We start from the raw sequence: 23,197 nt of genomic DNA on the forward strand, positions 1-23,197 counted from the left end.
CCTGCTGGGAGGAGGTGGGAGGCAGAGCTTTGACTCTAAAATGGCAATTAAGGTTCAAAATGAATATGAATGAACAAATAGTTAGAACAAAACTGCTTTAATAACTAAAAGAAAGAAAAGAATACTTGTTTCCCACTGGAAAAGAGAGGTTTGACAAAGCGGAGTATTAGCAAATACTGAGGAAAATTAAAATCATTTCATGTTTATACCCCACGACTTGGAACATTCCCATCAAACCAGTAGTATTTGGTTCCCCTCTGGATTTTACTATACTCCACTTACTGGCTTAACCCTGTGCCTACTGTTTTGTTTAGCGTAAGTTTTCATGTTATAAAAAATAAAATCCAATTTTAACATTCTTTTGTCAAAATATAGCTGGCAATTCCAAGATATCGGTTCTTGCTTATTCATTTTGTCTGTTTCAGACAAATGGGACTCTTGATTGGAGTCACATTGGAAAGTTTGACATTTTAGGACAGTATGTTTTTCTACATAGGAATGTTATATTCTTGTCCATTTATTCAGGTTTTATTTTAGTCCTTTAAAAGTAAGTTTTGTTTGTCTGTTTCTATAAAATTTGGGAAAATGAAAAGAGTCATTGAATAAGTGGAGAGCTGACATCTGGTCTTCTGTGTCTGTTTCTCTCTCTGAACAGGGAAAAGACCCAACAGGAGCAGAGCAGAAGCCCCGCCCACAAAGGCCCAAAAGGGAGAGGAGAGAGGTTCTTGTTTTTAACTGCAGTTACACACCCATTGGTTTTTATATCCCAGAGAGAATGCTAGGAAAGACCTTGTCCTTGTAGTTTTCAGCATTTCAGAGATCAAGCAGAAAGCAGGAGTAAGAGGCCCAATCATTAAGAAGAATTTGGGTCTCTGCAGGTCAGAGACTCAGCCACTAACTTCTGCCCTAAAATCATGGGAACCCCCGGCACCTTCAGTCTGTACACAACCCCACAAGAGGGTCCATTTCACTTCCACTTCTAATCAGCACAAAATGATGTTTCTCATAATTCATTTCTAAGGCTTTTTTGTTTCCACTTCTCTACACACTTTGTTAGGCAATATAAAAATAATTTAGGCATAACGCTTGCACACAAAGAGCTTACTATCTAACAGACATGAGAATCTCTCACTAGATTTAAACTTTATGAAGACATCAATTTTTTCGTACCGATAAGCACTCACTGAACCATGGTGGTATAAATGAATGATTGGCTATATTTACACCACGTGTAAAGGCCAAGTTATAGCCAATGGTCAGAATTTATACAGAGACAAATTTCAGCTCACTATAAGGAAGGACTAGCAATTAGAGGTTTTCCAAAGCAAAACAGACTCCTTTCAGGTGTAAAGTATTCCTCATTATAGGAAATATTCAAAGAGAAATGGAATGTCCAATTTCCAGTGGTATTTCAGAAAGGATTACAAAATGATCTGATTTTTCACCAAACTAAGAATTTTAAGTTTTGAATGGAGAAAGTGCCATAAAAGAACTGAATAATCAAAGAGCTTGTAAAATTCACCATGGATTAAAAAAATCACTTCCAGATTCATGGAAATTGGATGTTGAATTTGTACTTGAAGCCTGTGTAGGATTTTAAATAACAGCAATGGTCAGAGAAGACGTTCCAGGCAGGATAAACTTAGTAAGGGCAAAGATCAAGAAACAATAAGCCAGAAGGGTTTAGGAAATTAAAAGTTTTTAAATGGGACTGAAAGGGACCATTTTTATTGGGTAGTACTGTGAGATGATACAGAATGTTAGCGTGAGGCAATTTTTAGTGCATATAGCCCAGAATTGGATTTCCTTCCCGACAATGAGAAAACGTCATGACATTATCCATCTTCACTTATAAGCAACATTCAGAAATTTCTTGAAATTGTTTTTCAGAATGAGCTATTAATCTAAATTTAAACTGCTAAATAATGTCAAATACTTACTTTTATAAGCACATTTCTAAATGTATGGAAATACTGGATTTCCATAGTAATTGATTTCATGAACAGATAAATTTCCTTTTCCCTAAGCAATTCAATGACAAACTAATAGCCCATATTACAGGAAAGGAAAAATCTAAACACTTTCCAAAATACGTTGCAATTTTACAATCACTTTCCAGCATGAGTTTTGCTTGGGGGTAGGGGGTACCAATAGCTTCTCTGCATTCAGTAACCTCATCAAGGACAAACTTCTAAATCAAATGCAGACCAAACAAATAAGACAGAGCTACATTCTGCTTTGCTTTGCACTTTTTTCTCTTCCTTGTCTGGCTGCAAAAAATCTTGCATGCGGGCCGGGCCAGTGGCGCAGCAGTTAAGTTCACACACTCCGCTTCAGCAGCCTGGAGTTCACCTGTTTGGATCCGAATGTGGACCTACACACTGCTTGTCAAGCCATACTGTGGCAGGTGTCCCACGTATAAAGTAGAGGAAGATGGGCATGGATGTTAGCTCAGGGCCAGTCTTCCTTAGAAAAAAGAGGAGAATTGGTGGCAGATGTTAGCTCAGGGCTAATCTTCCTCAAAAAGAAAAAAAATAGCTATTGAAAAACTTTGTATGATTTTTATTGAAAATAACTGAATTTATGTGAGATTTTACCCTCCTCAGAACCTGTGCTGGTGTGGCTTAAATAAGTTCCCATCTACTTCCCTGCTCCGCAGGGCACTGAGTTGTCATAAGGACAAGCCAGGCAGACAGTCCTTAGACATTAAGGCTAATTTCTAATTTACCCCCCTGTGTCTTTCTTTTATCATCTCAAACATGTTTAGTGTCTAATTTGGTTTACTCTTAGAAAAGCACAGTTTGGTAGACATAAAACAGAATGCTTCTTCAGGCAGCAATATGCTAAGCTTTTAGGGATCTTCTAGCTCCATTTCTCTATTAATTGGTGCAGGTTTTGAGAATCAAGAAAGCACATAAAAAGTAGACTGACACTATAATAAAACTGGAAGAGTTATTCTGCCTTTTGGTGATTTAGTCTTATTTCCACATCATTCAGAAAGAAAAAGACATTCTTTAAAACTAGGAACTGAGAAGAATGAGGAAGAGAAATCTATTTTATCAAATAAAAACTTTCTGTAACATTATTCAGTGATAGATAAAGAGAGAGATGTGGAAATTTCCAAAGTTCATACTTCTTATTTTCACCAAATATCTGTGATCCATCCAGGAAATGCAACCAATAGAATTAGAATAATCCCACTCACCATTGTCCCCGCCAAGGGAAGTCTGTCTTGGTGCAGAATGTTGGGTAATACTGTAGACTCATTTAGGATCTTGAATAGTGGAAAAGACCAAAAACAATTTGGGAGAAAGAGAGGAGAAACAGGATTAGGCCATGGACAGAGAAGGGCGCCTTCAAGGTTTGCTTTAATCTATCATTAAAATTGAAATTTGAAAGAGTTATTAGAAAAGGCTCACAGCATCTCAAAACCAGAAACCATTTCAGAAAAGAGGGTGAGCACAAAGATGCAAAAAACAAATGAGTATAACGGCTTTGCAGACAGCTTCCTTCAAGTGGACATCTGTGGTTTTCATGCTTTTTCTGCGGCGTAGAGCTGCCGTCTTATTTTGAGTTGAGAAGTTATTCACTGGACAGCTTTGGGAGCATCAGTCACATCTTAGTCTAAGAGACAGAGAAAGACAACACTGAGATATGAAGAAAGACAGATTTCTGAGAGCATCAGCGGAGCCTGTAGATCCAGCTCTGCCTAGAGCTGCAAAGATCAAAAGACTGTCTTTGGGGAACAAGCCAACATGAGTTGAGATTCTGTCATTGTCAACCAGTAGATCCATAATTAATACAGCCAAAGGTGAGGGGAGATTTTTGGTTTTGTACTATTTTATGAGCTGAATTCATGGTGCATAGAAGTATTTTTTAGTCAAAATAATTAGAGTTATGTAAAGGCAGATAATCAAATGTACGTTATATGAATTTCCAATTCGAAAAATACTAAAAACATCCACAACTCTGCCACATAGACAAGCACTCATTATTTTTACATGTTTCTCTCTTCTTTACATTTTTGTACATTGTTACATCATATTTTAGGAAAAATTTTATGTTCTTTTATTAACAGCCTCATTTTTATCACTAAAAACATTGCATTCATAATTTGAGTTGATTATCTGCCATTCTACACCATAGAGCTTCCACACTTTATAATTTTCCTGGTTTTGGATATTTTGATTATTTCCAATTTTTAATCATCTTAAATAGCATTACGGCAAACATCTTAAACATAAATTTGAATTTCAGTTTCTCATCACGTCACTAGGACAGCATCCTAGAATTGGAATTAGTGGTTCAGTGGGTAAAAAGAGTTTACAGTCTTTTTGTTCCTTGTCTCTCTTAATAATAAAACTCTTTTAAAAATTTTTCTAAATTCACTTTCTCCACTCCCTAACCTCTTTCTTACTTGAACCCATTCCAGTCGGATTTCATCCCCACCATTTCATTGAAATCACTCTTGCTGAGGTCACCAATGAGTTTCATATCAACAAATCAAGTGACCCATTACCATTCCTTATCTCATTGAATCTCCCAGAAGAATGCGGCATTATGGCTACTCTCTCCTGGAAACCCATCTCTGCCTGAATTCTGACTCCAAATTCTCCTGCTTTGCTTCTACCTCACAAACCACTCCTGCTCAGTCTCCTTTTCTAGATCCTCCTCCTCTTGCTGACCTCTACATGTCATGCTGTCTCAGGATTCAGTTCTCAAACATATTCTTTGTCTACATTCATTCTCTTCAAATGATAGTGAAGAGCGTCAGGACATGCCACCCTAAGATATGTCACTTTGGCATATTGATTATTTTGAACTGAAGTCACTTGAAAAACAGGCCCTTCTTGCACTCTGACACCCCCCACCACCACTGCCTCTTTTTCTTTCTGAAAGCAGGAGATGAAACCCCTCACTGAAAGATGCCCTCCCTATTCTAGAAAAGAAACATTCTGACCACCAGAGATGGGAGTTGAGGTTGAAAGAAGCCTGTGCAAACACACCTTGTTAAAGTAATTCTTACCTTCCTTTAACCTACCCATATGTTTTAGTTACTTTTTCACAGTTGCTACTCTCTGTTAATCTAACATATAAGCATTTAGGCCTTACCACTTCTTTGGGTCTTCATTTTAATAGGAGGGCTCCCATGTACATACAAAAATTATTAAATAAAATCTGTATGCTTTTCTGCTGTTAATCAGTTTTACATCATCTTAATTTTCTGGCCACCTGGAGACCCTGAGAGAAAAGAAGTAAAACTTTATCTCCCCTACAATCTCATCTAGAAATATGGATTTAATTACAATTTATACATTGATGACTCACAAATTTACATCTCTATCCTAGCCCTCTCCATTTTAAGCCAGGCTCACATATACTATAATCTACCTAACATCTAACCTGGATGTTTAGTTGGCATCTAATATTTAACATGTCCAAAACCGAATGTTTGACTCCCTCCTGTAGGTTCTTCCCTCACTCTTCTCCATCTCAAAAAAAAAAAAGACAATATAATTCACCCAGTTACTGGAACCAAAAGTCTTGGAGTTTTCTTTAACTCTTCTCTTTTTCCCATATCCCACGTTGTCAAACAAATAGGCCACAAAGATTTATCTTCTGTCAGAAAAAGTCTGACTTCATTTTTCAATTCAAATAATGATGTTACATAATGGGTTCCAGTGATAAGCATTCATTTCTGAATTCAAATTCTAAGACAATAGATAGATAAAGAGACAGAGAGAGAAAATAATAGATAGATAGAGGCAAGGAATCTTGACTTGAGCTTGTTGCCTACTTGAAATACTTCCCTGTCTTGCAACAGTTCTTGCTCAGCTGGTAAGGACTCTCCTTCAGAAGCCAGGAGCCAATGAATTGTGTCCATGTTGGGTACCCTCGAGATTTTAGCATTCTGGGGCAATGCACTATAGTAAGATTCAGGATGGTTGACATGTATGCTCTTTTTTTTTAAAGGAATTGTAAGGGTGGAAAGGGAAATGGGAAAGAAGAAGCAGCATGGCATCTGGACCTCTAGCATGTTCTAGAGCAGATCAGTTCTAGGGGAAAAAATTCTAATTTGCATATAAATATAAAAATATAATTGGATTCTATTAGAATAATCTATCCCTGCAGAACACTTGGAAACTCTTCAGTTAATTCCAAGAGTACAGGAGCCCCAGTTTGAAGACTGCTGGTCTAAAATGGGACACTGTCAAAATCACATTTGTCACCTCATGTCCAGAAGAGATCCAAGTTACTACAACATACTTACTGATTTGAGATGCTGCTCTTATCATATACTAAATTGCTATATATGATTGGGCTTAATTATTGATTTGCTACTGAATTTAATTGACCTGCATGCCTAGGCTTAATTTGCACTTAAGAATTTTCCTTCTTTTCTCTTTCTTTTTACTTTTATGAAATAGAAAATGGGCTCTTTTTGTCCACATTTTCTTTTAACTGTTTTTTTGTTTTTGCATATAAATGGTACGAATGCTGTTTTTAAATTACTGTTTGTATTATAACTTGTCTTTTGGTAGTGGTTTTTCTTCTCTTTCAGATTTTCTGATATATAATTATTTCATCTCCAAACATGCAGATGATATTTTACCTCTTTCTTTCCAATTCTTACGCGTCTAATTGTTTTTCTCCAGGCCGACTGCACTATCTCGGAGTTCCCACACAATGCTGACTAGTGGTAAAGGTAGCGGACGTCTTTGTCTTCCCCCTAACTTTCACAGGAAAGCTTCAGTATTTCTGCATAAGTAGGTGCTGGGTTAGGGTTATGGCATATGTATTTTTTATGTTAAGGAATTTACTTATTCCTATTTTTTTAGTGTTTTTAATATGAACATGTGTTGTATTTTGTCACATGCCTTTCCTGCATCGATGTGGATGATCACATGATGTTTCTTCTTAACCCTTGCACCAGTTATTAAGCTACTCACTCTTAACTGCAGAGACTTCGCTCCCATACTTTGCTCCTGTTGCAGTAAATGCTGATGCCAGTCACGCACTGCCACCTACAGTTAGTTAACTTTATATTTGTTTTTCTAGTCTCCTCAGCTGCATAATTAGCATATTCTATTTTGTACATTTTATTAAACATCCTCACGGGGTTAAGTTGAATGAACTTTAGGTACAGACACTCAGCATGTATTGTTGACCTGCCACAACCCCTGTCTATCATTGCTCAGGAAAATCATTAATCACCTTTAACAAGATACATGCCTGCTGGTACTTACCTGGAATGTTGACCTCACCATACCTGAGACAGGAGAGAAGAAAATTCCAAGGGAGACTCACGTAAATATTACTTCTTCCAAACAACGGGAACGACTCCGTCTATTCTTCCCAGATTAAAATTCTGTTCTTTGGGAACATTCCTGGTAAGTGTCTGCACTGGTAGAAAGAAAATCTTAGGAAGACACTTAGAAGTTTTGCAAGCATTTCTGTGGTTCCAGAGGATGTGATCTGACATTGCTCTGGTTGGGAAAAAATCTGATCCTGTTCCCAGAAAGCACACCAATTTACAAATAGCCAGATTCTCCAGTGACCACCCCACGTGTATGTTGTTTTCTTCTCAAGCAGAAATGAGAGGACAGGGGAAGGCAGAGCACAGTTCACCTCCGTCCCTGCCCCCTAGGAGGGAGCTAACTCCGATCTGAGGTACAGCCGCACTGCACTTCAGGAAAATGCTAGAAAAAGCAGTCTCCCTATTTACATAATTTCATACATGAAGAAGAATGGAAGACTACTATCCACAATTAACATCAAAGAAGATCATAGCTCTTTACTCATCACAGACTCAGCCACTTGCCTCAGGCCCGCAATAAGAAAGGAAGGAAGGGAAGGATGGGGAGAGGTTGGCCAAGGACAGGGCTTTATCCAGGGAATGTAGCTGAGAAAATGTGGGTCAGTGGTAGGTTCCTAGAATCTGCAAGTGAGGAGTGGTTGCAAAGCATAGAAGAGAACTTTCTTCCTTAACTTCTCCTCTTCTTGATCCCTAATCCTTACTGTAAATATGAGACCATAAAACACAGTCTCAGATAACTAAGATGTAAAATACAAGAAATTACCCAAGTCTGCACAGGCGCCTGGATCTACATATAAGAAACACAGATTTTTGCAAAAGCGCTAGCATTTTCAGAGTTAGCCAGATACCAGGCTGCTCTCTCACATCTGAGAACATATTAAAAGAAAGGATATTATATTTCTCTCCTTTATATTTTTAGAGAGAATTTGGAAAAGGTCTAACTCTTGTAACTATTTTAAAACTGTTCAGATTGAGAGATCTAACAAAGCCATGGTAGACGCTAACCAATTGAGGGGAAGAATCAGGTCTTCCTCAATCTTTTATTTATACACCCAGACCATAGTACAGGGTCAAACAGGCAAAGAACCTGCATAGATTTCCACTAAAGGTGAGGAGAGTGAGGAGGGGAGTTCCAGGAACTAAGGCTATTCAAACAGTCATCGCTGGAGAACATGTTGACACCATGTTCCATGTTTTGTTTTCTTTCCTTTTTGTTTGCTTTTTCCCTCTCTGAATGCTCTATCTTCCTTTAATTTAACTTAACAAATTACTGTGCATTAAGAGGGAAATGGGGAAATAAAAAAGTCCAGCCACATGAGTGCAGTGCTTCCCCTGACAGAAGTGACAGCCTGGAAACTAGAATTAAGTGAACCGAGCAGCAGGAATGAGCACGTTCAATGATGTGTTCTCTGTGACAAGTGAGATTTTGATTGGTTGTGAAAACAGAATGAAGATAACCAGAGTTTCCAAACCAAAAGAAACAGAAGAATCTAGAACAGTGAACTAGGCCCATTGAACATGGTCAGTTCCAGGCCTCCAAACTGAGTCCTCAGAGACGCCAGCGAGAAGCAAGAATGGAGACTCCCCTCCGAGCTTCCGTGATGCTCCTGTGTGTGCAGCTGGCCTGTGAGTGAGGAAAAGGGAAAGGGCCGGCGAGGAAATGGGGCATCTGTGGCAATTAATTCTATTGGGTCCCCAGGGACAATTTGGGGTTTATGCTAAGGAATGTAAAAGAAATACGGAAAATTTTCAAAACAAAGAAAAGACCAGTTTCTTATGAATGAAAATATTTTAACTCCTGAACAGGGTCAAACGCAAAACTGCCGGTGGAGCAGAGCCCTCCTTCCCTGGAAGTCAAGGAAGGCGAGAGCTTCGCACTGAACTGCACGTACCAAGACAGCAACTCCGATTTCTTTCAATGGTTTAGGCAGGATCGTGGGGAAGGCCCCCGCTCTCTGATACAAATGTTTTCAAATAAGAAAGAGGAGACCAGCGGAAGATTCACAGCCAGGCTTAGCAAAGAGCGCCGGCACTTCTCCCTGCACGTGGAGGATTCCGGGCTCTGGGACTCAACCACGTTCTTGTGCGTGGCGAGCACAGTGAGGCTCAGGCACCTGCACCCTGCACCTGAACCCTTCTAAGCCCTGCCCTTTCTTCTAGGAGGGCTACAGGGCTGACTTTAACTTCGCTCTGAGCAGAGGAAAACGTGAGGGGCGTTTTATAACACAGTGTCAAATATTTCATTTGAAGACCAAGTGCAGAGGGATAATGTTTTAAAATACCATCTAGTTTGTTTTGTTTCTCAGTGTGAAGTCGGTACTCTGTTAAAACTCATCAGAAAACCTGAGGCTTAATATAAGAAAAGAGAGAGCACTAAAGAACAAAGAGAGAACAGAGTAAAATTCTTGCCTTTGAGCTCCTTTGCAGACTTTTACAAATATATCGAAAATACAAAATCTTAAAAGCCATGACCACCAAATTCAGTAGTGAAAGAATATTAATTTTTATATTCCTAAAAGACTGGCTTAGAAGATCAAGTACCGAAACCTGAGGGAAAATGGTATAAAGTTTTTGAAGGATGGAGTGAAAAGAGATCACAATATGATGGAAAATCTGTTTCTTCCTTAAAAGAGGATAAAAATTCAACCAGCCAGTGGGAGAAGAATCAAAAGAGGGGTGACAAGAGGTTATAAGTAGTGGGTCTTTGAAAAGTGCCCAGCATCCTGCTCTTTTCTAGGGTCAGAACTCTGAGCAGGTGGGTGGGAGCAGGATGAGTCACATTTAGGGGAGACCATGAACAGAGGGGCAGTGAGTGCAGGCACAAAATGTTCGGATCATTGTGTCTCACATCAATACCCACCTGAAAGCATTCACTATGAGAAAGCGCCGAGTGACCATGTGGACAAGATGATCCATCCAGAGGATGTCACCAGCCTCTGTCCTCATCCATGTCAGTGCTGGAACAATAAACCTGTGAACAGATTCTCCAAGGTCACAGAATAGAGGTTCTCCACGAGCCCTGAAACATGAGTTTTCTCTCACCAAGTTGGATTTAGCTACTTCTGCTGCCAAATATCCAACCTGTCAGCAGCAGCTACAACACTGAGCCTCCAGGAGATCAACGAGCCGCTTGTTGGCAAGTTGATTGCACTGGACCACTTCCACCCTGGAGGTGGCAGAAATCTTTTCTTATTGGGGTTAATACATACTCTGGGTCTAAGTTTGCCGTCCCTTCCACAGTGCCACACAAAGCAGCATGAACTGGACCTCAGAGTGTCTGATTGCTCATCATGATCATCAAGGGATTTCACACCCCTTTGCATCAACACACTCACTTTATAGCAAGGAGGTGTGATAATGGACATGTGACTATTGGGTATAATGATCCTACTACATATGGCATTATCCACAAACCACTAGGCTAATTTAACATTGGAATGACCCCTTAAAGGCTTAGCTAAAGCACCAGCTCAGAGATAGTGCTCTGAGACATTGGAGAACTATTCTTCAAGATGGTGCTGTGTTCCTAGAAGTTGAATAGGATACATGGACCTGGGAACCAAGGGGTGGAAGTAGGACTATCTCTCCATAAACTTCCACTTTCAGTGACTCACTTGGATATTGTGTGCTTCCTGTTCTCATAGCTCTAGGTTCATCTGGACTAGAGGTCCTGTTTCCCTTTGCAGGGAAAGGAGAGGAGGCTACTTCTAATGGAGAAACAGAAAGGTTTTCACCAAACCTAAAGTTACTCATACCACCTGGTCATTTGGAGATTCTCATGCCTGAAGACCAGAAGACCAAGGAAGGAGTTACAAGACTGGCAAAGGCAGTTGTTCTTGATTATCTTGAGGAGACAGAGTTGTTGCTACCTAATGGGATCTGGAAAAATGGCTAAAAATCAGGATTTTCCAGGATGACTTAGCGCTTTCATTACAGTGATTACAGTAAACAGGCAATTGTAGCAACTATAGCCTCACAAGGGCAGAATAACCAAGTGCTTAGACCCCCAGGGATGAAGGTCTAGATTACCTCAGTGAGAATAAATTCTAGACCAGTAGAAGTGTTAGTCAAAGGTGAGGAGAATCAAGAATGAACCGTATAGGAGGTAGATGGAGGGAGATAATAAATATGAATTACAGCTGTGGAATCAACCACCACCGTAATCAACAATTACAATAGTGATTGTAACTTGCCCCACTAGGCTTCCTGTTGATCTTTTTTTTTTTAAAGAACTAGTGATCTGAGTGGCTCTAACATAGAGCACAAGTGGATCTCAGCAGTTCGAGAGATGAGCTGTAGAGAAGTTCATGCTCCACTCACATCCCCTTGACAGTCACCTCTGCACACTGAAGAGCCCAGCATCTCTGAGGACTATTTCCTGGCCATGGAAACACATGTGGCCAGTGTGTGGGGCAAGTCAAATGTGTCAGAGAGTTAATTCCCCCAAAGCAACCCTAAATCAGTGATAGACAATGAGTTTAGGGATTACTACAGCTCCTTTATGCCTCGTTTGGGATAACTCCAAAGTGTAGGCTACACTGTCTCATGGAGTTACCCAGCTGGACTAAGTTCCAATTGCCCATGGTAGTAACTGGCTTGATGACAACACATTGTACTGTCTTCCTTCCCTTCTCTGATTCACTTTCTACCAGCTTTCTAGAATCTTCTGCAAATAAACTACTTACACATAAATCCTCATATTGGAGCTGACTGTCAGGGATCCAAAACCAAGATACAGGATTCAAATCATGCACAAGGTTGGAGATGATCTGGAATAAGGTCCAGCGCCCTTTTTTCCATTGCTGAGAAGACTGAAGACTTGGGAAAACCCAAGACTGGGTTTTGGAGCACAAGGGATTCTAGCAGACACATTCAGGGCTGGTCCCAATTCTAATCACTCCATGAGCATCTCTCTGAGTGGGGAGACTCAGCTGCCTACCTCTGTGTTACAGAGAATCTGTGCTCCTCAGACACCACCCAGGATGTAACCAGGCCCCATTCATACACCCAGCTTGGGGACTGCAACTCGGAAACTACATAAATATACCTGTCACTCCTTCTGGAAATGCCAAATTCTAATAAATCATAGTATGGATTTTTAAAAGTTCCTTGTTCACGATGCTTTCTCAAAATGGAATGAGAGTGATGAGAACAACTCTTTATTTTTTTATTGCGGTAACATTGGTTTATAACATTATATAAATTTCAGGTGCACATCATTATATTTCGATTTCTGTGTAGATTACATCATGTTCACCACCCAAAGACTAGTAACAATCCATCACCATACACGTGTGCCTAACCACCCCTTTCATCTTCCTCCCTCCTCCATTCTCCTCTGGTAACCACCAGTCCAATCTCTATCTCTGTGTGATTGTTTGTTGATTTTGTCTTCTATTTATGGGTGAGATCACACAGTATTTAATTTTCTCACTCTGATTCATTTCGCTTAGCATATACCCTCAAGTTCTGTCCATATTTTCACAAAGGGCCAGATTTCATTGTTTTTTATGGCTGAGTTGAATTCTGTTGTGTATACATACCACATCTTCTTTATCCAAACATCCCTTTATGGGCACCTAGCTGAGAGCACCTTTTTTTTCTTTTTTAAAGATTGGCACCTGAGCTAACATCTGTTGCCAATCTTCTTTTTCTCTTCTTCTTCTCCCCAAAGCCCCCCAGTACCTAGTTGTATATTCTAGTTTTAGGTCCTTCTGGTTGTGCTGTGTGGGACACCAGCTCAGCATGGCCTGATGAGCGGTGCCATGTCCACTCCCAGGATCCAAACCGGCAAAACCCTGGGCTGCTGAAGCAGAGGATGCGAACTTAATCACTTTGCTACGGGGCCAGCCCAGAGCAATTCTTAATACGAGATGTTTGAGGCAATTTAGTGCTGATGAGAACTCCCACAATAGTTATTTCAGAACTTCTTGATACTGGACAAACTAGGTCTTATTTTAAAAAAAGTATCTGTGGAAAATATAAGCACAGATGCCACATGTTGTGCTTCCACTTATTTCTGAGTTTAGTTTAGTTTACTTACTGCTGTCAGGGATCTGTCTGAGTTTAGTTACTGCTCTTTTCAGTCACAAACATATATCTTTTTTTCTCATTCATTATTTTGAGAAATTATAAAAATATAAAAAATTGAATATATTAATATAAAAGGTATATTCTACCACCCATAATTACTTTGTTCATATTTATCACATCTGCTTTGTCATTTTTATTAAAAAAAAGAAAAAAATTATGCCATTGTTATGAATGAAACCCTGCCACTTCTGCACACCATTCCAGGTCCCATTCTTCTCTCCAAGAGTAAGTCTTCTCAGAATAAATTTCTCAGCTCCACTTCCTCTTTATTTTCATCCTAGAATAAAAGAACTCAGAAAACATTTCTCCCTTTCATTTGAAATTATAACCAAAGGCCTATTTTCTAAAAGAGAGACCAAAAGTACTGGGAAAACTTTCGTCAATGAGACATAGCCACCCACCCACCTGTCAAGCCATTTCCTGTTCTGAAGCAGAAGCATCACCGAGCACAGAGGAGAGCCCAGGCCAGAGCAAGAGACTTCTCACCCTGCAGGGGAGAGCTATCAGCATGGCACTTGTTAGCTTGCTGTGGGCAGTCGTGGTCTCCAACTGTCTTGGTAAGGGAGGTGAAGGTCTTTATTTGTAATGTTTTCTAACTGGGCTGTGAAACAAGACAGAAGATTAATAGAACAGAAATTGCACTGTCTCATAGAGCCCAGCTACACAGAGGCAGAAGCTGGTATGTTCTGCCTGAAGCTTGAATCAAGAAGGAGAAAGGTGGGGGTGGGCATGAACCAGCTTGTGAGTCCACCTGCTTTCTCTCTCTAGTGTGATACCCCAGTGCAGTTCTTTCTCTTCTCTTTCACACAGGATCCAGCATGGCCCAGACGGTCACTCAGCCTCAACCAGAAATGTCTGTGCACGTGGCAGAGACTGCGACCCTGAACTGCATGTATGACACTAGTGAGAGTAATTATTATTTGCTCTGGTACAAACAGCCTCCCAACGGGGAGATGATTCTCATTATTCGCCAAGAAGCTTATAAGCAACAGAATGCAACAAATAACCGCTTCTCCGTGAACTTCCAGAAAGCAGACAAATCCTTCGGTCTCAGGATCTCAGACTCCCAGCTGGAGGATGCTGCAGTGTATTTCTGTGCTTTCATGAGGGCACAGTGAAGCAAGCAACAGGGAGAGGCTTACAGAAACCTCAGACCTTGACATCTGTGCAAAGGTTGGGGGAAGTGGTTGAGGTAAGAGGAACATAGAAAAATCATCGATTTCTCTGCAGAATAAAAGCTTCTCCTATTGAACATCAGAAATACAGAGAGATGGATGTCTATAAGTTGTAACCCTTAAAATAGTAGTAATAATCATGATGTATGTAGTGCTTTCCAGTTTTACAAAGTGTCTTCACACATACTATCATGTGTAACTCTCATGACTTTGTATGGCACATGTGACAGGTCAGATTTCCTAGCATTTCCTCTGTCCAGCTTTATAGTTTTCCTGGGAGCTCATACCACTAAGAATCTTCACCTTTCCAATTTTGTTAATTGGTGCTTGTTCTTTTAATTGTCCATCCATGTCTGAAACTGAATCTCCTCAGAACAAGTTATCTATATTAGAACACAACAGGTGTGATAAGGGGGCATAACTAGGGAGGGGATCCCCTGGTCCTACCATGGACCTAAAAGATGACCTAATTCTTGATACTTCAGTCAGCTGACTTCTAAGAATGATGGAATGGGCTGTTAAAGGCTCAGCTAAGAAGCCAGCTCAGGAGCAACACCCTTAGTAATTGGAATGATAAACTCCGGGAAGTGATACTGTTTGTGAAACCAATAGCTGATATATAGTGCTGTGGCACCCTAGCTAAAATACACAAGGTTAGAAACCAAGAAATGGAAATAGAATAGACCTCTCCTATCACTCCCTGTAACTTATTTTCAGAATTTGTGTTTCCCTTTCCCACAACCCTAGGCTCTGTTGGATTAGAGGCCCTAGTTCCCAGAGAAGAATGCTTCCACTGGAGGATTCAGTAAGGGTTCCTTACTGCAGCTATGACTGACACCTAGGTCGTTTTGAACTCCTTGTGCCAATGGTCCAGTAGGCAAAGAGAGGAGTAAGTGGACTTGGAGAGGTAATTGACCCTGATTATCATGAAGCACCAGGTTGTTATTATACAGTGAGGGCAAGGAGGAATATATCTGGAATTTAAGTGTTTCACATTGGGTATTTCCATGCCCAGTAAACATAGCAGATGGCAGTTGCAGAAACAAGACCTAAAAAGGACAATGTCACTGAGACCCCTCAGCAATGAAGGTCTAGGTCATCCCATCAGGCAAGCAACGTAGATGTGCTAAAGTGCTATACACTGGTAAGGAATCTGGAGAGTATGGCGGAGGAAGGAGAAGATGAGTATCAATTATAGTCTTGGTACCAGTTAAAGAAGTGGAGCCTGAAGCTCATGTCATGCAACGCCCCCCCCGCCCCCGTATTAAGTGTTTAACATAGATTTCAGCCAGCCACAAACTTGAAGACTTAGTGACACAGTGAAAATAATATAGGGCAAGCATGCATCTGAGTTGTCCAAAGAGAGCCCTGTAACAAATATCTCATGTGCCTCATGATCACGTCCAATGCCTAGTTCTGATTTTATCAATAGCTATGGTGGACAATTCTGTGGACTCTTGGACTTATCTCAAGCTGATAACATCCACATTAAACACCCACTGTGTATTTTTCACTTCTTACCCCAGGGCCTCCTCTGACTCCTCAGGAGGTCACTCAGCCCATGGGCAAGCACAGCCTGAAAGTATAAGGGGATTACCACCCCTGCTGGCAAGCACCAACCAGTGAGGAAAGAGGACTGATGAATGCACTAGTTCATGCCTTCCAGCAGACAATCCTGAACGGCATCCCGTAATGCTTCTCAGAAGATCCTGGCAGAATGAAGCCCCAATCTCATACTACCTACTGTCTCACTCCTACTTCCTAAGGTCACTTCCTAAATAAACCACCTTCCCCTGAGTCCTTGCTTCAGGCTCTATTATAACAAAATTAAAGCAGAGTTTCTTTAAAAATTTAATAAAGAACAGAAGAGAGTTCAAGGTAAACTGTACTGGGCTGATTGTTAATAAGAGCAGGTGGTTGCTTTAGTGACTAATTGGAAAAATAGAAGATGTCACTTTATTTTTTCAAAAGACGGTGAAACAGATCACGTTTATGAAATTCCAGTCTCTGCAGATGTGGGATCACGTCTTTTCACTGCACAAAAACTTTGCTTTCCAAATCTGAACTCTTTTATCATTATCCCTATCCGTGAATCTGCTCACCCTGTACTATTTAAACCTCATTCCTACTTCTTCCCAAAATATACCTCTATTCCAGTCAGTCTGTTCTCCTTCCTGGTGCACAAGCACTTCAAGCTCTTGAATTTCTTTTTGGGTTGTTCCATTCCCCCAATTTAGCTTTTGTGTATATTTCAGGGTGGTCAAATCTTATTAGTCTTTTGAGTACAACTCACAGTTCATCTCTAACAGAGAATCCTTGAATTCCGTCTCTTCTAATGTCATACAGACCTGAACCTGAACAAAGCAATTTGACTCTTAGTGACTTACCTTTTTAAATTATTTGCTGTTGTGTCAAGGTACTGAACTTTACAGTCTCTATGAGGACAGAACTCTGCTCTGCATACTTCAGCATTCCTCGGTGCTCTTGGCACAGGCTCAGGCACGTAATAAGTACTTGATAAAGCCTGAAGATTATGCTTAAAATTTATCTTATAATCATCGAGTGTTCATGAAAGAATATTAAGGGGAAAATTTGGTATGTTTTAACATAGTCACAGAAAGTTTCTTTGAGAAGGTAAGACATGATAAAAGGTAGGATTTTTTAAAGCAATAATAAAGGGAAGAATTGGGTATATTTTAAATATCAAGTTCTCTTCATTGAGTGTAAATAGAAACCTGAAACTCATATAAACAGATTACTTCCAGAAAAGATCTCTTTACTAAACCAAGTTATTTCTGTGTAGAGGAGCAAATCCTAGGAATTACCTCAGTAATTATTTGTTTGACCTGAAGAGGGCACTGCATGCATCCATTGACAACAGTCATTTGAAAAGCCCGTCTCATGGTCAAAAACCTGCTATGTTCCTAATACATATGAAAAACCTGAAACAAACGATCCTTTATATAAAGAGTCTAGGTCAGATTTCCACATTACAGAATCGAATCCTCCATGGGCCTGGGAAGGCCAAACCATGGAGTAGCTTCTAGGAGTCAGATTTATGATCTGATGGCTTCAGTCAGGATGTGAGCTGGGAGAATTTATGTCATCAGGAACCCAAAGGACCCAGAAGGTTCTGAGATCTAGTCTCTATCTTTTATAGAAGGTACTCGAAGAACAAAGGAATTCTTTTGTGTGTGTGTGAGTGTGTGTGAGTGTGTGTGTGTGTGAGGAAGACTGGGCCCGAGCTAACGTCTGTTGCCAATCTTCCTCCTTTTGCTTGAGGAAGATTGTTGCTGGGCTAACATCTGTGCCAGTCTTCCTCTACTTTATGTGGGCTTCTGCCACAGTGTGACTTGATGAGTGGTGCCAGGTCCACACCTGGGATCCGAACCTGCAACCCCTGGGCTGCTGAAGTGGAGTGTAAGAAGTTAACCACTACACCACCGGGCCAGCCCCAGAAATGAATTTTTAAAATCCATCCTTTAATATTATCTTTTAAGAAAAGTAACCATCAGATGAAGAAAGTTCTTCTTAACTGACCATCCAAGAAGGAAACAATTTTATTACCTGCTGTAATTATTTGAACAGTGTTTCAGATCCATTGATACAGGATGGAAAGGATCTATAATGAATCTGGTGTCTTTGTTTCTGTTCTGGTTTTTTAGGGCTTTGGAGCACAAGAGTGGATTAGCAGCCTCCTTCGGTGTTAGTCCCAGCTCCTCCACTCCCTGCACATCAATATCACACAGTCAGGAGACTAAGGCACCTTCCTCTGTGCCAAAGGAAACCCTTGTTCCCCAGAGAGCGCCCAATGCACTGGGCCCCACTCCCTGCATTGGGACCGCCACTCAGGGGTTAGTAATCATGTCCTCTGACAAAAGAAAATTGTAAATGAATAAAAATAAAACTTTGTTGAAAAGACTTTTGACAAGTTTTTTGTTCACTCTATTTTCAAATAAGAAATTGAGAGTCATGAGAACACTAAACCCGAGATGTCTGAGGTGTTTAGGAGTGGGGACCCTCAGTGTTCTCTAGGCAAGATCCACCCAACTAAGAGGGAATGTCTTGACCTCTGGAGCAGCTTCTCCAACTTGTGCCATTAATTGTTGATGTGCCTTTGTTTCTGCCTCTATAAAAGTTCCCCTATGAGAACATGGGAGTAGGCATGTGATGTTCACATATTTTTCTCCTGGCTTTTACCTTTTATAGTCTAACTACATAACCCTTATGATAAATCCTGTGACAGCAGTTGCCAGATGCTGTTGATTCCCAGGGGTACACAGTGGAATTTCTCAGACTGCCCAGAAAGGGTACTACTTTTCTTTTTTAACCTTTTCCTCTCTTTCCTTTTCCTTCTTCACCCTTCTTTTCTGCTTAATATTCTGTAATCTGGCTTTGCTCACCACCTTCTATGGACTTCCTAAATAACCCAACCCAATAAACTATCCTTACTTAAAACAAACAAAAATACAAAAGACAATGATCATCTGGGCAAAATATATATTTTTAAAAAATGAAATGAAAAGACAGCTTTTGTCCACCCCCATATTTGCCCACTTGAAAGTTCTTTCATACACATTTCATATACATCATCTCATTTGATCCTCAGAGTTCAACAATATGATTACCTACCTGTGGAAGCTAGGGACTGAATGGATGATGGATATAAGATACTAAAGTTCTGATTGGCTGGGCCCAGAGGATCAAGAAAAGATCTAAAACAACAGGATGGACCCTCTGGTTTGAGATCCCCAACCAGCACTACAGGCACAGTGAATGCAAACAACAGGCAGAAAACATTTATCCTGAGAGCCTCATTAGTGAACTCATAGCTTCAGCTAGACTGAGGGCCAGAGAAAAGACAGCCTGATCATCTAGAGTTTCCTATAAAGACTGAAGAGGAGAAGGGAGAAATCATAAAGTAACAACATTTTTACCAATGTCAGTGACTCTGACCAGAAAATGGTAGGCATGGCAGAAAGAACTGTGCCATCTACAGAGACTCACCAAGTTGTACTTTAAGAAATCCTCTGGAGTTAAGAACGTCCATGGCAAAATGCCCACTGTTTACCACATTTCCCAAATGGAATTAATAAGCGGGTTGGGAGAGTTAAGGCCACTGGTCCCTATATGGCAAGTCAGCTTTTAATTTAGGCTTTTCTTCTCCTTCTTTTATGCAGGGGGAAGAAAGTTCACATAAAGCTGGACCATCGAGGTGGCCTTATCTAAGACTGGATGACACAAACTCGGTAGGAAGAGAAAAGAAATGTAAATGAGACTAGTGGTTCCTTCCATTGTGAGTTTTCATTTTTGCTCAGTTGCCTCTTCTATGAATTGAGGGCTGTAATTCCTGACCTTTCTCCTCTCAAAGAATGCACGTATGAGAAAAAATGAGATGACAATATAAAGCTGTCAGATGTGCAACACAGGATGTTTCCAAGTAAATTATGTATTAATTGTTCTGATTCTTCATTCACAAAGCCATGAATAAATGTGCACAAAAGTCCTTACAGGCACATTTACCACTGGTACTGCAGAGTTCTAGAACTTCTTGACACAGTCAAAGCCAGGTATTCTTAATAAAAAAGGCATCAAGCAAATGGCAGTGCCATTAGACATCAGAATCCTGGTTTTAATTTTCTCTAGACTATCTGAGTATTGCAGTTTTCTTTATCATTGTTTTGAGTTTTAAGAAATAGTTAAGATACAGTATTAATCAAAGAATAATATAACCAAAACCTGTGTTATGGCTACCCAGAGACCATTATGATAAAGAAAGAAACAAAGGAAAGAAGGAAGAAAGGAAGGAAGGAAGAGAAAGCTGACAGAAAATTGAAGTCATTACGTTAGCCTTGCCTGTCTTTTCCCCACACATCCCATTTTCCTCTCCAAGATACGACTTCACAAAAACAATTTACAAGCAACTTCTCCTCTTGACTTTTATTCCAAAATAAACACTTCAGACATCTTTTTTCATTTGGCACTATAGCCTAAGATTTATTCTCTGAAGCAAAAGACAAAAGGCATTGATAAACTTTCTAAGCAAAACATAATGAACGGCCCACATGACATGTGATTTCCTGTTCTGAAGCAGTGATGTCACCAAGTACAGCTGATACCCAAGCTTCAGATCAGAACGAGAGATTTTTTTTCACCTGCGGGAGAGCTGCCAGCATGGTTTGCCCTGGTTTGCTGTGGGCGTTCGTGGTCTCCACCTGTCTCGGTAAGGAAGGCACATGTATTTGCTTTTACCAGTATACAATAGGACTGAGAAGGGGGAAGAAAAATTAATAACACAGGGATCATACCTCCTCATTGGTCCCTGTTATTGGGGGCAAGAAAGTTGATGGATTTTGCCTAAAGCTTGGATCAAGAAGGAGAAAGGTGGGTGGGCATGGGAACCAGCTTGTGAGTCCATCTGCTTTATCTCTCTGGTGTGATACCCCAGTGCAGTCTTTCTCTCCTCTTTCACACAGGATCCAGCATGGCCCAGACGGTCACTCAGCCTCAACAAGAAATATCTGTGCACGAGGCAGAGACTGTGACCCTGAACTGCATGTATGACACTAGTGACAGTGATTATTATTTATTCTGGTACAAACAGCCTCCCAACGGGGAGATGATTCTCATTATTCGCCAAGAAGCTTATAAGCAACAGAACGCAACAAATAATCGCTTCTCTGTGAACTTCCAGAAAGCAGACAAATCCTTCGGTCTCAGGATCTCAGACTCCCAGCTGGAGGATGCTGCGATGTACTTCTGTGCTTTCATGAGGGCACAGTGAAACATGCAACAGGGAGAGGCTTACAGAAACCTCAGGCCTCGGAGTCTGTGCAAAGGGCGGGGGAAGTGGTTGAGGAAAGAGGAACATAGAAAATCATCAAGTTCGTGAAGTACCTGCAATGTATCCATTTCATTTAACTCACAACACTGTGTGCTGTAGAGGACAAGTCAGATATTCTAAGTGTCACTGCTATCCAGTGACTCTCATAGCTCTAAGTGAAACTATACTCTGGAATCGTGCCTTAAGCTTTTTACGGTGTGAATTACTGTAATGACTAGTCATCTGCATGTCCCATGGTAATATCAAAGCCAACATATCCCAAATTGAATTTCTTATCCTCCCCATAAATCTTATTTTTTCTTTATTTTCCCCTCCTCAGCCTCACTCAGGATTCAAGCACACAATAAAAATCTGCTGTTGCTGGGTTTGGAGAATTTCTTCACCCTCTACCTTCTACCATAGACCATCTGATTTTTTATGTGTGCACATCTTATTTCTTTCTAACTACAAAACAGTGCAAAAACCTACGTCATGTCTGTCTCATTGTTTCCCAGTTGATAGTCATTCTTCCTGACTTTACCCTAATTTCACCCTGCACTTCTTAAGTTTCTTTAATGTACCATTTGCCTGACCTAAGAAGATGAGGAAAGAGAAAAAACAATTGTCAAACAGGATTTCGTGTGCTGCTAGTACTCATCAGCAAATGCTAAAAAAAAGATTGATTTCTGGTAATGCTATCACTGCTTCTGATGAGGCAACCAAGGAGGAGGTGAACCATTTAGAAGAACCCAATCTAAAGTGGCTCCAAGCAGCTGCTGTGGCCAGAATCCCATCCCTGAGAGTTGGGGGATGTCTGGACCTGGAGAGGCTTCCAGCCTGCTTATGCTAAGGGAAAAAAAAGAATAATAAATTGGGAAAAACAAGTGTCAACCTTTCTTTTTATGTTCATAATTCCCCCAACACATAGTTTTTACCATTGAGACCGCTTGTGGAACATTTAATTTCATCTGCCCACTTTGAGTGAGGGATGGAGTCGGATAAGACACTCTACGGCTGCAATAGTTAAGTTCAACGAGTGGGTTCCAGAACTGAGCTTAGAGGTATGTTTGGAAGGAGCCCTGGAAGTTACTGGAGCTAGGAGAGGCCAAGGGAGCCAAAGCCAGACTGCTAAATAATAATTAAAAATAAGCACTCGCAGGAATACCTGTCATCTTTAGTATCAGTACTGGCAAGAGGGATTCAGTACCCAGACTAGAACTAGAACCAGAGCTGGTGACATACAGAGGACATTTTGGATTTCCTGTGGCTTCTCCACAGTTTTCCTGAGAGCTCCTCTCCTGCCTGCCTTAGGGCCTCACAGCTAAGGGCCCCTTAGTCCCCTTGAACAGCTCAGGGCCATCTAGCACTCCCCTTTAGCTTCATGTGTTACACCAGCCCTGTTCCCCAAATCCCACTCACTCCCACCATTCACTTGAAGCGCACCCCTTCAGCTCCTAGAACACCATGCCCCAGCCCAGGCTCAGTAGTCCAGGCTCTTGCTGGTCTGGAAAAGTGGGTCCGACATCAAACTCAGTGAAAATATCACCTCTCACGCAAATCAGATAACCCCGGGCCATTCACATTTTACACTCTTCTTTCCCCTCAAGTCCAAGTCACCAAGCCTTACAACTTCAGCCCTAGTGATGAAGTTTCATATCAAAGCTTGCTCCTTCTTTCCATCCTTGCTTCTAGTGCCTTCATATAACTTATGTTCTTTGAATTAATAAATAGTCATCTATCTAGTCCCTCTGTCCTTAATTGTGCCTCCCTTCAAACACTACCTCACAC

At 40.7% G+C, this 23,197-nt stretch overlaps 3 gene segments (V, D, J or C); all 3 read left to right on the forward strand.

The window, feature by feature from the left end:
• Positions 1 to 23,197, forward strand: part of LOC106840669 (T-cell receptor alpha chain constant-like) — a 1,015,328-nt gene that overhangs the window by 515,241 nt on the left and 476,890 nt on the right.
• LOC106840671 (T cell receptor delta constant-like) overlaps positions 1 to 23,197 on the forward strand; it is an 802,079-nt gene that overhangs the window by 386,367 nt on the left and 392,515 nt on the right.
• On the forward strand, positions 20,709 to 21,463 carry LOC139044531 (T cell receptor alpha variable 38-2/delta variable 8-like). The segment is given in 2 exon segments: positions 20,709 to 20,809; positions 21,063 to 21,463. Coding segments are annotated over 2 exon segments (357 nt in total).

The sequence above is a fragment of the Equus asinus genome, chromosome 2 (genome assembly GCF_041296235.1).
Source record: "Equus asinus isolate D_3611 breed Donkey chromosome 2, EquAss-T2T_v2, whole genome shotgun sequence".
NCBI classification, from domain to species: Eukaryota; Metazoa; Chordata; class Mammalia; order Perissodactyla; family Equidae; genus Equus; species Equus asinus.